This window comes from Oenanthe melanoleuca, chromosome 18, assembly GCF_029582105.1.
Source record: "Oenanthe melanoleuca isolate GR-GAL-2019-014 chromosome 18, OMel1.0, whole genome shotgun sequence".
Taxonomy (NCBI): Eukaryota; Metazoa; Chordata; class Aves; order Passeriformes; family Muscicapidae; genus Oenanthe; species Oenanthe melanoleuca.
In genome coordinates, this window is record NC_079351.1 from 3,186,169 (window position 1) to 3,200,027 (window position 13,859).

The 13,859-nt window shown below is 37.6% G+C and overlaps 1 protein-coding gene across 4 annotated transcripts in view; it reads right to left on the reverse strand.

Annotated features, from left to right (window-relative positions):
• The window catches only part of HELZ (helicase with zinc finger), an 85,951-nt gene that overhangs the window by 33,081 nt on the left and 39,011 nt on the right, over nt 1-13,859 (reverse strand). For 2 of the 4 annotated variants that reach the window (XM_056505726.1, XM_056505724.1), the window contains 4 exons: nt 10,290-10,420; nt 7,815-7,994; nt 7,207-7,308; nt 449-627 (listed from right to left, as the gene is read on the reverse strand). In XM_056505726.1, the coding sequence (XP_056361701.1) occupies nt 449-627; nt 7,207-7,308; nt 7,815-7,994; nt 10,290-10,420 (592 nt within the window). Of the gene's footprint in view, nt 1-448; nt 628-7,206; nt 7,312-7,814; nt 7,995-10,289; nt 10,421-13,859 lie in introns of all 4 variants that reach the window. The other 2 variants (XM_056505725.1, XM_056505723.1) reach the window with 1 other exon arrangement.

Sequence of the window (13,859 nt, forward strand, 5' to 3'; positions counted from 1 at the left end):
ACTCTAAATGTATCATGTTAGCAAAGACAGGGCTTGTATGTGTGGGAGTTGTTTGCAAAGCTAAACAATTCACAGAACAAGAGAAAAAAGCTCTCTGTTATTTATGCTTACATGCTCCACTGAGTAATGACCTTAATGAACATAATATTCAAAGTCAGAATCTCAAACAGAATTTTCCCTCTTGGATCTCAGAAACACCAGATTATAGATAGTATTGCATCTTTTTTTTTTTTTTTTAATAAGTAAAAAAAAGAACAAGCAAAAGGTTAATTAGAATGCCAGCAGTTTGCAGTTTTCTAATAAACATTTATTCATGAAAAAAACAAAAGAGCATTTTAAGATTATCATTGTTTACTTTATTTTTTAACAGTTCCAAGAATTGGGTAAGGGACCAACACTGGCAAGAGGAAGATATTTCTCATGGACACTTGTCTAGAAATTATCTTACCTGGCTCAAGATCCAGCTGACATAGATACTGTGATGTATTTAATGTAACAACTACTACTCGTTGCTTAAGAATGTCTTCTTTCTGTGGCATCTGAAAGGTGGAATGTGTGCTTGAAATCAAACAGTACTGATGCACAACTGGGTGAACAGTCTTTACCCAGCGATTTCGGAAATATACCCTAGGAAAGAAAAAGGGATTTATTTTCCATGAGCTTTGTACGCAACAACAGCCTCCTATTTCAAATACTAATATTCTGTTTTCTGGTAAATAAACATCATCTTCAAGAAGCAGAAGTACATGCTAAAATGTCTTGGATTCACCTTCCATTAATGCAGTGCAGTTTTACATACATGAATAGTCAGCAGGTTTTAATTCACATATAGGAATCTGTAAATTCTTCAAATATTTATGTCCTGTTATCCTCACATCAATGTCTATTTAATTTTAAACTTACAATAAACTTGTTTTAAAGAAATATCTCCTGACCTGAAATGTAACTACAGCCCAGAGTATGGAACTGACAGTGGTCTGCACATCTCAGCTACTGCAGCTAATACATGAAATAGACTCAAATCCTGTTGTTCCTTTCACCCATCCTGTGTGTTGTCTGAATTCTACAAACCAAACATGAGGTGAATTCAGCTTTTTATGGTTCAGGGCCATAACTGTGATACTCTGGATAAAAGACTGAGAAAACAGTGCCAAATGTTTGGCTGGAGTCTAAAATATAAGGACACTGCCTGGACTTCAGACACCCTTCCATGATACATCAGGTCATTTTAACCACCATCCCATGGGATCAGTGATGAACTTTTCTCAGGAAGGGATGACCTGTTACAGCCAGTTTAGCTACATGGAAGAGAAGCACAGAAGACACAAAGGCTGTGCCCCAGAACACAGAGTACAACTCCACAGGGGTGAACACATCCAGCAAGGAGCTGGACAAAGGTGCCTTGTGACACCTCCATCAGTTGTTCCTCACCACACTAATCTCTATCAAGAACTATAAATCTGAAGTACAATCTTTAAACTACAAGAAATTATTGTACAGAAATTGAAGTTTGGAATTAAAGTTTTAAAATTTATTTCCAAGCAAATTAAGGTGAAATTAATTAAATTAATTTCAGTTCTAAATATAGGATTCAATGCTGTTCAGTTTATCTATTCATTATTTTATTTCTCCTGCACCCATAGTTCAAATCCCAAATCATTAATAAAGTGTTTGAAAAAGTGTAATTATGCACCTAATTGCAGAGCATGTTTGCACTGGTTGGACTCTGGATATCACATGTCCACCCACGTCTGAAAATTACAGCTGAGCTCCACATAATGTGAAAGAAGCAAGTACTAGGGTTAGAATAAATCTGGTTTGTTAAGATACAATGTCCATTTTGGACAAAATGAAATGCAAAGGCACTTCAGTACCCTGAATGACTTTTTATTTAACAACCAAGGCAAATCCACTTGGAGACCAAAGGTAACTCCAGGTAAAACTGGGTTTAATGCAGGAACAACCCCCACACTCCTGAGTCATCCTCAGAACAAGAGGCTTCTAATGTTACCCCCATATATTTATTTTTCTCAGCTATCAAATGGATGAGCTTTATTCAATAAACTGTTATTACACCAAGTCATGGCCTAACAGCTACAACAAGGGAGTGAGATAACCCCTGCTCCATTCAACCCAGCTTTTGTATCCTCAGCATCTGTGTGCTTCACTTTCCAACCTTAACTCAGGTAATACTTACCCCCACCTCACAGAGCATTACTGAGTTTATTGGGAGTTTATGTTTGTAAAGCACTTTGAGATTCTTGGATGAAAGGTGCTATTGAAATGCAAAATATTATGGTTATTAGACATTATTATACCATGCACTGTCTTTTATTACAAAAATTCAGCTGTGGGTGACTCACAGATTGGCTGACAGCATTTCAAACTGCATTGCTGCTTAGCCATTAATTTCTTTTATTTTGATGTGAGATCAAATAGGTATCCCAGAGCTATTATTCACTACTGGCATAAAAACACCTGACAGATGTGACTACTTCGAAAATGTCATGAGAGAAGTTAAGCCTCACAGAACAAGGAGTTTCTTTCTCAGGTGCAACTCAGGCTAACAAAATCACCCATAATTCCATTATTAGATGTTTTTTCCCCTCAAAGTTGGAAGAACCAATAACAAAAATGGGGTTTACCAGCTTAAAACTAAATCACAACATTTCATCCTGCAACATGCCCAAAACTTCTCATTAAACAAAGGACTAAATTTCTAAAATGTTTGGTCTTAAACCTGCATGAGCAGAGTCCCTTAACTCCAGCAGTCAGGTAGTTATTAATCAAAACACTCATTAGTACCCACAACACATTTTATTATTATTTGGGTACAAAGTGGGCAAAAGATGAAGCCACAGAAACCAAACCCAGCCACAGCTTCCAAGAGAGATTTTTTCCCATCATATTCCTCATATCAAGGCTTTAATCCTGGACAAATTAAAACCTTGCAGGGTAAGGTCTATCCAAACCATAGGCAGTGAAATTACTGGCACATGCATGGAGGATTGCCTCAAAATGGAAATCCCAGAAGATTACAGATTAGGGACTCAATCTTTTGCAAACAAAAGCACTGAATATATTTACTGTATTTAACCCTTGGTTAACACACAAGGAATCTGCATTTCCTGTAGAAATTCAGCTCACCTTTATTTCTAAGTGTGGCATCTGGATACCTTCAACAGAAACCTTAATTTCTGTGCATCTCCAGCCAATGAGTCAAAGAATGCAACAAGCTGTCAGCTGACCTGCCTGTGCTTCCATCATTTTCCCTGCCCTGACATCAAAAAAGACATCTTCCCCAACTATTTCAACTAAGTGTCAGTCAAATCAAGTAGTTCCAGGTTGGGATTGCTTCTAGCCACTTAAAATACACTTCTAAAATTTAACAAAGGGGGAGTCTGGAGTCAGAATCTCTAAGGCAGGCTAAAAGGAGTTTCATTTGCACTCCTGTCCTACAGCAGTGACTTCTGTTGAGTCCTTACAACAGATTGAGTGGGGAGTAAACTTCAGTTCTTCAAAATTTCTTTTCTCTGTTGTGCACTTGATTCCTCTCAGTTCAGAATAGAAAGGCCAGGACTCTCCCCTTCAAGCTGTGCTCCAAGAAACCCTTCTTGGACACATCCCACTTCTTCAGCTTTTGTGCTGTTACCTGAAATCCCTCCAGTAAAAAAAGCACAGAAACTCAAAAGGAAAGGAATCCAGCAGGCTAATTTAATGTCTCTGCCAATAAACCATTTTAAAAAAAGAACCTAACTAGCCCCAAGAAGCCTAAAGAAAACTTTAAAAGCACCTGATTTCCCTTTTCCATTTCTTTAGATCCACCTCCAAAGAGAGGCTAATTCTCACAAACAAGTCTGTTCCTTGGGATGCAGAAAACACATGAAAGAACTGTCCTACAATTTGATAGTTCCCTTCTTTTAATAACTTTTTCCTTTAAGGATGGATAAGATGGAAGTAAGAGCTTCAAGAAAAAAGTAATTGGAAGAAGAGTCATTTATTTTCCAATGCCTTCTAATGCTTGATAAGATGAATTAATTCCATTTTCAGTACAAGAATTCATTTGGAAAAAGGGCAATGATCTTTTAAAACCTGCTGGGTACTTTTGGTTTGTGTTGTTGATTTTTTTTTCTTTTTTAATTCAACTCTAGCTCCTATTGATTACTTTTTATAACCTGGATAATTCTTAGCTAGCAGTCACATACTAAAGCTACCTGGCTCCAGGATACATGCAGAATTTACACATGGATGTTACAGTCAAAGTAGTAAAAAAATGAAGGGGTTTCAGTGAGATATTTTTAACACAACAAACTTATTTTTTGACACTGCTAAACTGAAGATATTCGTTTTATTTATTCCTAAGCAAGAACATGCTTAGGAATAAATCAAAATACTCAATATACAGATAAAGGCTGTATCAACCTCTTTCCTTTTCCCTTAGTATTCCATATAAAACCAGTGTATAAAACAACTAAATCTGAAATATGCAAGTAAAATAAGACTGAATTAATATCACTAAATAATAATACCTCAACCACTGCCCAGCAACATATAGAGGAATTGCTGCTATCTGCTTGCTGGAGGTTTTAGGAAAGGGTGATAATCTGAATTCTCCAGCTACAGTGCTCTGCTACCTCAGCAGCCACCTCCAGAAGGTTCTAGCAGCAGATGGACACAGGCACATCCAAGGAGCAGAAGAACATACAAATTAGGAGCCAATTACTCCCTCTTACAGCTCTGACTCACCATCTAAAGGTGCCTGGCTGCTCCTGCACACTAAAATCAGGAGTCTCACCATCAAACACAAGCATTTAATCGTGGCTCTCTCCTCCCAGCTGTAGCTTGGGGTTCATTCCTTCAGAAACATTTCTGCATTCATTTACATAAGTATATGAAATTGTTTCAGTGTCAAGTTTCTCCAGTAAAAGGCAGGTTTTGGAGTGTGCCCCTAATACAGTTGACTCATCAAATCAAACCCAGGGGCACAGTTTTTTTCTGGGTAATAATTTGTTTATGGCCATCAGGACTATGAGAATTTGGCCTTCAGGCTTCACTGTTATTTCATTTAGGTGCAGAAGTTAGATTTAACATAAATTCTCACTGTTCACTCTGACTCTGTATTTTCCAAAGGGCATAGGAAGTTATTTTATTGAGAGAAAATACAAATTTATAACACGATATTTAAACAAAAAGCCCCACAAACTCTGCTTTTTAAATTTCTATGTCACATCACTGACAGGGTAATTTATTTAATGTACATCTCACCCACAGAAATATCTACGTGGTTTTCAGTACAAAATGTTAAATAATTTAGCTTTTCTTCTTTAAAAACAACATAAATATTATAAACATTATGTTGCTCCCCACTAAGCCAACTCATTGCTTGTAGAATAAATAAGGGATAAAATCTACAGCAAAGTGTTCAGTTATTTAGAAACACAAGCTCTGCAAGCAGCACATCTACCTTGAATAATTAACAGCTTCCACTCCACTTGGTGTTTCCTCTAAAATACTCCAAGAGGCTCAGATGCCCCTGTTTAATCTAACAGTAATGATTTTAATTTGAAAATACACCTTTACAATAGTCAAAAGGGGAGGTACCTTCATAAATAATTTTGAACTGGGAGTCTCACATAACTCCAGTTTGGATTCAGAAAAATTGACCTTTAACTCCTGCCAGAGCAGGTTAATGCACTTTGTGCTCAAACAACAATTATCTGTCAGATTTTTTATTTGAACCATACATACTTGTGTATCCATTAATATATATACACAACTCCAGAGGTGCCTCCATTTTCTTAAGCTTCAATTTTTTTATAGAGGTGTCCTGACTATTTGAACAGCATCAGACAATCTCCAGCAGCATTTTCTGAAGGCTTCCTAACAAATACTACAACACTTAAACTTAAATTCAAATATTCAGTGACTTTTAAATTATGTGCTGTGATTCTCTTGGCAAATATGCACATAAATTTTAACCATAAGAAAAATACCATTTTTTATGTTTTTGTATTTCTGAGACTGGATTACACAGTTGAAAACAAGGCAGCAAAAACCTGGGAACAATAAAACTGTATTTAACTCCTTGCACTGTTAAATCACACATCAATATTCCCAAAAGGGTTGAACACACACATCTTTCCCTTCAGAAAATTAAGATTCCATAATGTTTTTCATCCCAAAGTGCTTTACAAATCAACTTAAGACAATCTGTGTTAAAACACAACAAGATCAAAGGTATCTTTTAAAAGGTAACACTGCCCTCTTTCCCTTGGTCAGATCCTCAGTGTCTGTAAAATGTCACTTGGCAACCAAAGGCAACAGACCTAAGAGAATTTACACCTGTTGCAAATGTAGCCCTTTCACATAACTTCACTGGCTTTACTGACATTGCATAAAATATAAGTCCAGGATGGCTTTTAATAGCTAGCAAGTAAACACAGAGTCATTTTCTTAGCAATATTGTAAATTCACCCACTGGCACTCAGAAAATGATGCCCATGATTTAAAATATACATACACCAAGTTAGCAGTATAAAGTACACATTGTGATTACTGGGCAAAATGTTTCCAGGAGGAGATTTATGCCCATAAGTAAATCCTCCTTAACTATTTCCATGCAAGTTTACCCTCCTTGCTCTTAAGATTCTGCTGCTTTTTTTTTCCTATACCAATTTCCCCAAAACACCCATGGTAAGTACATTACAACACATAAACAATCACTTCACACTGATTTATCAGAAGAGGACAAACTACTTTCACACAGTTCTCTAAGTAAGTAGCTCCTATGACACCAAAATGTTTTTCCAAAAAGCCAGGTGAGGAGCTCCAGTTTCCAAATTAGCCTTTTAATTGTGAGTCAAAATTTTCAGAAATTAAAATACAAAACTAACAAAAGTTAATTTTATTTTATCATAGTAGCTTTTAGAGAAGCATATCAAAAGCTTGCTCACTAGGTGAGCACATTTATGTGAGGTAAGACACATTTATCAACAGAATAATAAAAGCTTAAAAAAGGATGTCTTTATTTTTATGTAACAAATGACTGAAAATTACAGTATTTCACATTCCTTTTAGCTGATTTTAAAAGCACTGCTGGTAATGCCAATATGCCTTTATGTTTTAAAAGTTCTTTAACCTTTTTTTATAGACACCTTTTCTTAAGAATAGTATTTAATAGATACATAATAAGCCTTAAAAAAATACCTGAGAGGTCTTGCCTGGGGATTGCCTGCTTCTACATATGGATGTAAATAATCCTTTATGTAGAGATCAGCAGCACTATTAGAATGGGTGCAAATGAGAATCCTGCTGGAATAAATGGATGCAAATAAAAAAGCAATGAAGAAACAGAAAACAATTCAAAGCAGTAGAATACAAAAAAAAGGAAACAGTGGCCATCTTCCTGCACATTCCTCTTCATGGAACTGCTCACTGACCTACTGCACTTCCCATGATTCAGCCCTCAGCTCAAACCCTTCAGTTATCAAAAAGTGTTTCAATCATCATTTTGTAATTATTAATCTAGACTTTACTGAAGACCAGCTTTTGTTATCTACCATGCTGCAAAACTTCCCACGCAAATCACAGCCATTCTACATAACTTCCATTTTAATTAGTTTTGTTCTAAATGGCAAATAGGGGCCAAGATTACAAAATTACTTTATCATCCCAAACGATGATGGGTGGCTTGAGTTTGTTGGTTTCTAAGCTGGGTGGAAATTCAGTATTTCTACCTTTGACTTGAATTTTAGCCAAAAATCACATCCCCTCTGCTAGTGGGGTCCTGCTGCGTGCTCAGTGCCCCCTCTCACCTGGTGTCCTGCTGCTGGAGGATGTGCTTGACTGCCTGAGCCAGAGTGAAGGTTTTTCCTGTCCCATAGGGACCGATGATAAGAACAGGAGGCAGTTGTATGGAGAGGGGGGTGGTGATAGCCAGAACAGCCTCTTTCTGCTTCGCGTTCAGCCGAGGGTCCAACTGCTCATCCCATTGTCTGCCAAAGGAGGCCACACAGGTTACAAACAGCTCTCACAAGCCACTGCCAGGCAGAAATTAAATGAAGGATGATTTCAAAAGCATTAATGAAATCAAAGAGCCTTTACAGAGCTGCTGTATGGGTTGTGTTACTGAGGCACAGAAAGAAATCCACAAATCCAGCAAAAATAATCACATGTTTTCATCATAAAAATTTGCTATTTGCAATAAATCAGTTGTGCGTGGGGGTTTCAACCTATTCTCAATTTACATCATCCCACCTAACAACAGTTTACCTGCACACATTTTAGAAGAAGGACATACTGCACCATTCCCTGATAACAAAAGCAGGTAAACATACCATGATTTTTCTACTATATTACGCAAATAATAGTTCCATCAGTTATGTTTTTTTCCCTGCAGCATTTACACTGTCAACTTTAAATGTCAACAGTTACACAACCCCAGGGCTTGGTAGAAGTTATCTAAAATCAAATTTAAAAACTACTACCTACCAATTAACTACAAACTTGTCTTTTTTCTTTTTTTTTTTTTTTTAATTTTTTTTAATTTAAGGTCATCAGGGCACATACCTCTAATAGGGAAGCAGCCTAAAAAAAGGATTTTTTTGTAACACAGCCAGTGATGCCAGCATTGGGAGGAAGATGCTTTCAGGAAATTCCAATGAGCATAAGAAGTTGAAGATTTCTAGACAGAGTTTTTAATATTCCCACTGACAGATTCAAAAGTAGACATGCATAGTAACAAACACCTGTCACTGCTGCACATATGGCCATACTTTAGTAATGTGATTTGCTTTGGTACAAGCACCACACTTCTTACAGACTGGGAAAGTTTCTGTTCAGAAGAAGTTTGCAACAGGGAGCAAGATCAAGAGGGAATTGAATTTTAAGATGTCTATGAACAACAAGCTGGCAAGAGACTAAGAAATACAGGAAAGGAACAGAGATATAAAACACAAATAGAAGAAAAACAGAAAAGGTTTAATTCTTAAGGAAGGACAAATCAAGCCATCAGATGGAACTGACTTAAACTGAACTGAATCCTTATGTATTTTATTTATATACACAAAAAATACAAAACATTATACCAAAGTACCAACTGCAACTGGTTATGTGCATAGAAGGTAAAAGTTCTGTCCTACTAGACAGAACTTTTTATTGAAATCACTGCTTACTTCCAAACTATTCTTAGACACCATTTCTTTGTAAGATTCACTCAGAACCTAATTAAGTCAGTGAACACATTGTCACTGACCTCCATTAGCCTTGTAGTGTAACTCTAAACAGAATTTACTCCCTTCCTCCTCTCAGTACTATCAGAGCTCTGATGCACACAGCAATCATCCCACCCTTGTACAGGATCTGTTCTTACACTTCCAGAGACAAACTACAGTTTTCCAGTGTTTTCTGTCTTACAATATCTCACTGTCTCAGCTTTCTGACAGATCATGTTCCTTTAATGCCTGGGCTATATCCTGATTTGTCCTGCATCACAATCACACTCCTAATTCTCACCTTCAAAACTCCACACAGCTCTTCCCAGGCTGCAACAGACTATCAGTTCCACATTCCTCCCATTTCCCTGGTCTCCAAGCACAGAAGCCTCATGCCTCTTTTATCAAGAGCAGGAATACTGCCCACACTCCCTGAGCCACACAGCCTCTCATTTCTCCTCCCTAAGCTTCCTCTTTCAGACATACTATTTTCACTGCACCAGCCTTAAGTTTCTTTAGAAGTATTTATATAACACAGGGGTTTACAATTTCATAAAGGAAACTGTGAGATGTGTATAGAAAAAAATGTCTGGGCTACTTGCAAGGGCAGGGCTGAACTTTTAAGAGTCACTGCCACACTTTCCATAACCACACCCTCTGGGATAGCCCAAATCTGGGCTATCTGCAGCTCAACAAATACTGATGGATCAGCCCTTGCAAATGGAACTCTGCACATCTGGGAGCCTGCACAGCACTCCTGGAACTGGCACTGACACTCCTATAAAGCAGAATATTTTCAGAGGAGGACAGCACACAGAAATTAACAGCAGCTGGTTTGTTTCCTGCAGCCAAAGTAGAACTGTGATGCCTCCAAAGCCCAGCTCACCCAGTGGGTTCTGGCCCTGGGAGGATCACTCCTCTTGTTTTATTTAGCACAGTTTCACTCCCTCCTCTGAACCCCTCACCACTGATGAGGAGCTCGACTTGTTTTCTGTTCGAGGACAGATTTCAGCCATCTGCTCTGAGAAATTCAGGGCTGCATTCCCACCCAATCTTTGATTTTAAATGTTCCTGTACCTGTTGGGACTCCAGGGTATGGTGGGAGTCATGCTGACATCTGGAAACAAAATGCTGTTGTCCTTAATCCTGTCCAAGGCATAATGCATTTCACAGAGGGGTAAGCGGTTCAACTGGAACTGGAGTTCAACCTGCACAACAAACCAATGAATAAATGAGAGGTGAACAAAAAGGATTCATTTAGAAAATGCTCATTAGACTTTGCTGTACATTATACATTTTTCTCTTCCTGAACACCACTGGCTCTCAGAAGAAAACGGCAAACAGCATTCAATCCAAAATCTGTGATAAAATTAACTTGCTTTTTTTTGTTGTTGTTTTGAATCAAAGATAAATACAACATTTTCTCTAATTTAATTTAGTTGTTTGACTTTTAAGATTAGATTCCACTGTACTTTCAGAAAAAAAAAAAAATGAAGGGAAAGCATTCTTGGATTTATTTTTTTAATACAAAAAACACTCCTGGAAAACATTATTATCCTAAAACACTGGTTTTACAAATGTAAGCTTTCATGTCTTAATTTAAGAACAACCTCAAAAAAATGTCAGGACAGAAATTTTACCAGATCAACAGATGAAATAAATCAGCAAAGATAAACCCCAAACATTATTTCTAGTCAAACACTCTGGAACAGCTAACTTGTCATTTTTGTTCAATTATTAGGACTCCCCAGAAGTTAATTTCTAACAATTAGCTGCTTACCAATGCATGCTTGGTTTTGTTCTCTCAATTATAGGTGTTTCAATGCTAGTAAATAAAAGATATTGCCAACATAAATTCTGGTACAAAGCCAGAAACATCATGCAGAGCACTTAACATTCCTGATTCAATTCAGAATGGAACAATGGATAGTGGAAGTAGTTGACACACACATATTGAAAGGCTAAAAAGAAAAGTACATTCTAAATTTGAACAAGGGATAAAAGCAGCTCCTGGGGAAGTTATTCATAAAAACGGTTCGCTCAGATTATCATTTACACGTATTTAAATTTGCAATAATTAATCTCTCCAGAAACATATGAATCTGATCAGAGTATTATGCCAAAGAACTCCACGTTCACAACAGAACAGAATCCTTTAGATAAAATTTGACACAGATCTGCACTAATAAAAACGAGCATAAAAACACCAAAGCTGATGAAGAACTTCAAGAGACTAATACACATTTTAAGGTTTATTTCCAAAGCACTGCTGTCACTATATATTTATGTAATTACTGTGCTACAAATCTAATAAGCATTTTTTATTAAATAGGAGTAAATAAGTCTCTTTCTGAGATTTACAATGAGTGTGAACATGTTACCAACAGCAGCCACATTACTGCAACCTGTCTGGAAAAGCACCTCTCATTTACCTGGAAATATCAATTATTTAACAATTTCTATGGCCATCTGTACTGAGAGATTTCACAACCACCTGACAGAAGCTGGTTCTGTCCTACTAATTAGGAGAAGAACAGAACCAGAGCAAAGATGAGCTGGACCTGGTCCATTAGCACCACCCCAACTGAAGGTGCAGCCCCCCATGCCACCCCACAGAAAGGCCATGGAGGTGGCAGTGATTCCAAATGTACCCCCATGCCCATAGCAACAACCCAGTCTCAGATCTAATTACTTTCTCCTCTAGCACTCACTGATTTAATGTCAGCCCATTCTTACTTAATCACACTTTAATCTCATGGTAATGAGTGCTACCAACCAGAAAGTTCAACAAACACAAAGCAATGCTAGAATATATTTTTACAATTATCTTTTTTGACAACTAATATAAAAACCTTAAGAAGTCCTTGACAGGTAAAAGAGAAGGACAGAAGGAAGGAAAAGAAAAGTGATCACTTCTCTTTCAAAGGCATATAAACTTCTCTCAGGAACCTTCTCCTATGGAGGAGAATTCCCTATAGAGAAGAATAATTTATCCTTCTAGATTTAACTACTTCTTGTACCTGACACTCCTTTATCTGCCCACAAAGCTCCTTCCCACCACAGGGATCTCTCTGGTGTAGCAGTAATGTTTACTACTTGCAGATCATCTCCTTCAAAAGGCTTTGTAAATGGGCATTTTCTTTTTCCTGCTCTTCTTGCAGTATTACACTGTTCGCATCATTATGTAGCATGTAAAATCAACACGAGCTTTGCTGTAAATAAACAGTGTTTGCTTGTATCCCTGCAGAGTGTAGCCATTAACTTTCCATCTCTGGCAGATATAGAGACATTAAATATTCATCTTGACTATCACATTTTACAGCAAGACGTACAACCATAAGTCTGAAGACAAGGGCAGCAACAAATCTGACAGCACTAAGCATGGAGCTCATGGAGGTGTTTGGAACTGTAAAGAAAATTTTTTAAATAGGACACATGAAAATTCAAGAATTGTTTTTCCACCCTGTGCAATTTGTGCCACCCAGCCCCTCAGCCCCATTCTGCACAGCAGGGTTGGCACTTTTCAGGAGTGACAGCACAGCTCCTGGGGTACCTCGAGCTCCCCCCAAGCTCTGTCCTACTCATCCCTCCTCAGCACTGATTTGTCCCCCAGGCACATCCTGCAGGTGTTTGGGAAAGCCTGCCACTCAAATGGCAATGGTCCCAAACTCATGGTTTGATCTATGCAGGGCAAATATCTTTGCCCAGACAGACTCAAGGCTGACAAAAGACCACAAAAACTAACGAGGGTAATTTAAATGCAGAAAAACTGTGATGCTCATCTGGGTGACACTTAAATAGCCCCTTCTGGGAGTCCAAGCAAGGTGCCTGGCATTAAATCCCTCCTATTATCTACCTGCATTTACCACTTTCTTAACAGCTTGTGATTTGTTTTGCTTTTAATGCTGCTTGGATGGAATCAAATAGATCTATTTGCTGTTGCAGAGTACTCAATGAGGCCATCTGGGAAGGAGAGGCATATAACCTGCTTTAATATACATTCTACAATCAGAAAACAGTGGGAAAGGAAGTTAATCCACTGCCAGGTTCACAGAGCAGGACACAGAACAGAGGAACCACTCCAAAAATAAAGCTACCCCACTTTTATGAATGGCCTGATAAAAGCAGAATTGTGAATTTATTATAGTTAAGCCAGAACAGCAGGTAAACAAGGCACCACCAAGTTTCTGAGACTAATTATAAGAGAAAAAGGCAAGAAACTACCCAACTTATCCAAAATCCACAGAAATCAAAGCAGTTTTATCAGTATTTGAGAACCACATAGGGAATATCTCTACTAAAGACAGCAGTGAAACATGCAGCACCTTTAACAAAAGCTCTGCACATTCAAATTACAGCCTCAGTTCTAGACTGAGGATCACTTTCCAAAAATTCTATCAATACTTAATCAGAAAAAAATTCCTCTTAATTAAAATTCATTCAAATATAGGTAATGCTTGAAGGATCTGACCACCAGTTCAGTGATACATGTATAAAGTACTAAATGATTTTACAAACAACTTTAGGACCCAATTTCTAATGCAGAATAGATCTGCTGCCTCAGGCCAAGATTTATAAGACACTCAAGGAAAAATTAGCCAGTTCCTGAAGCCCCAGCTCATTTTGCATTCCAGTCAAGTTTCAAAT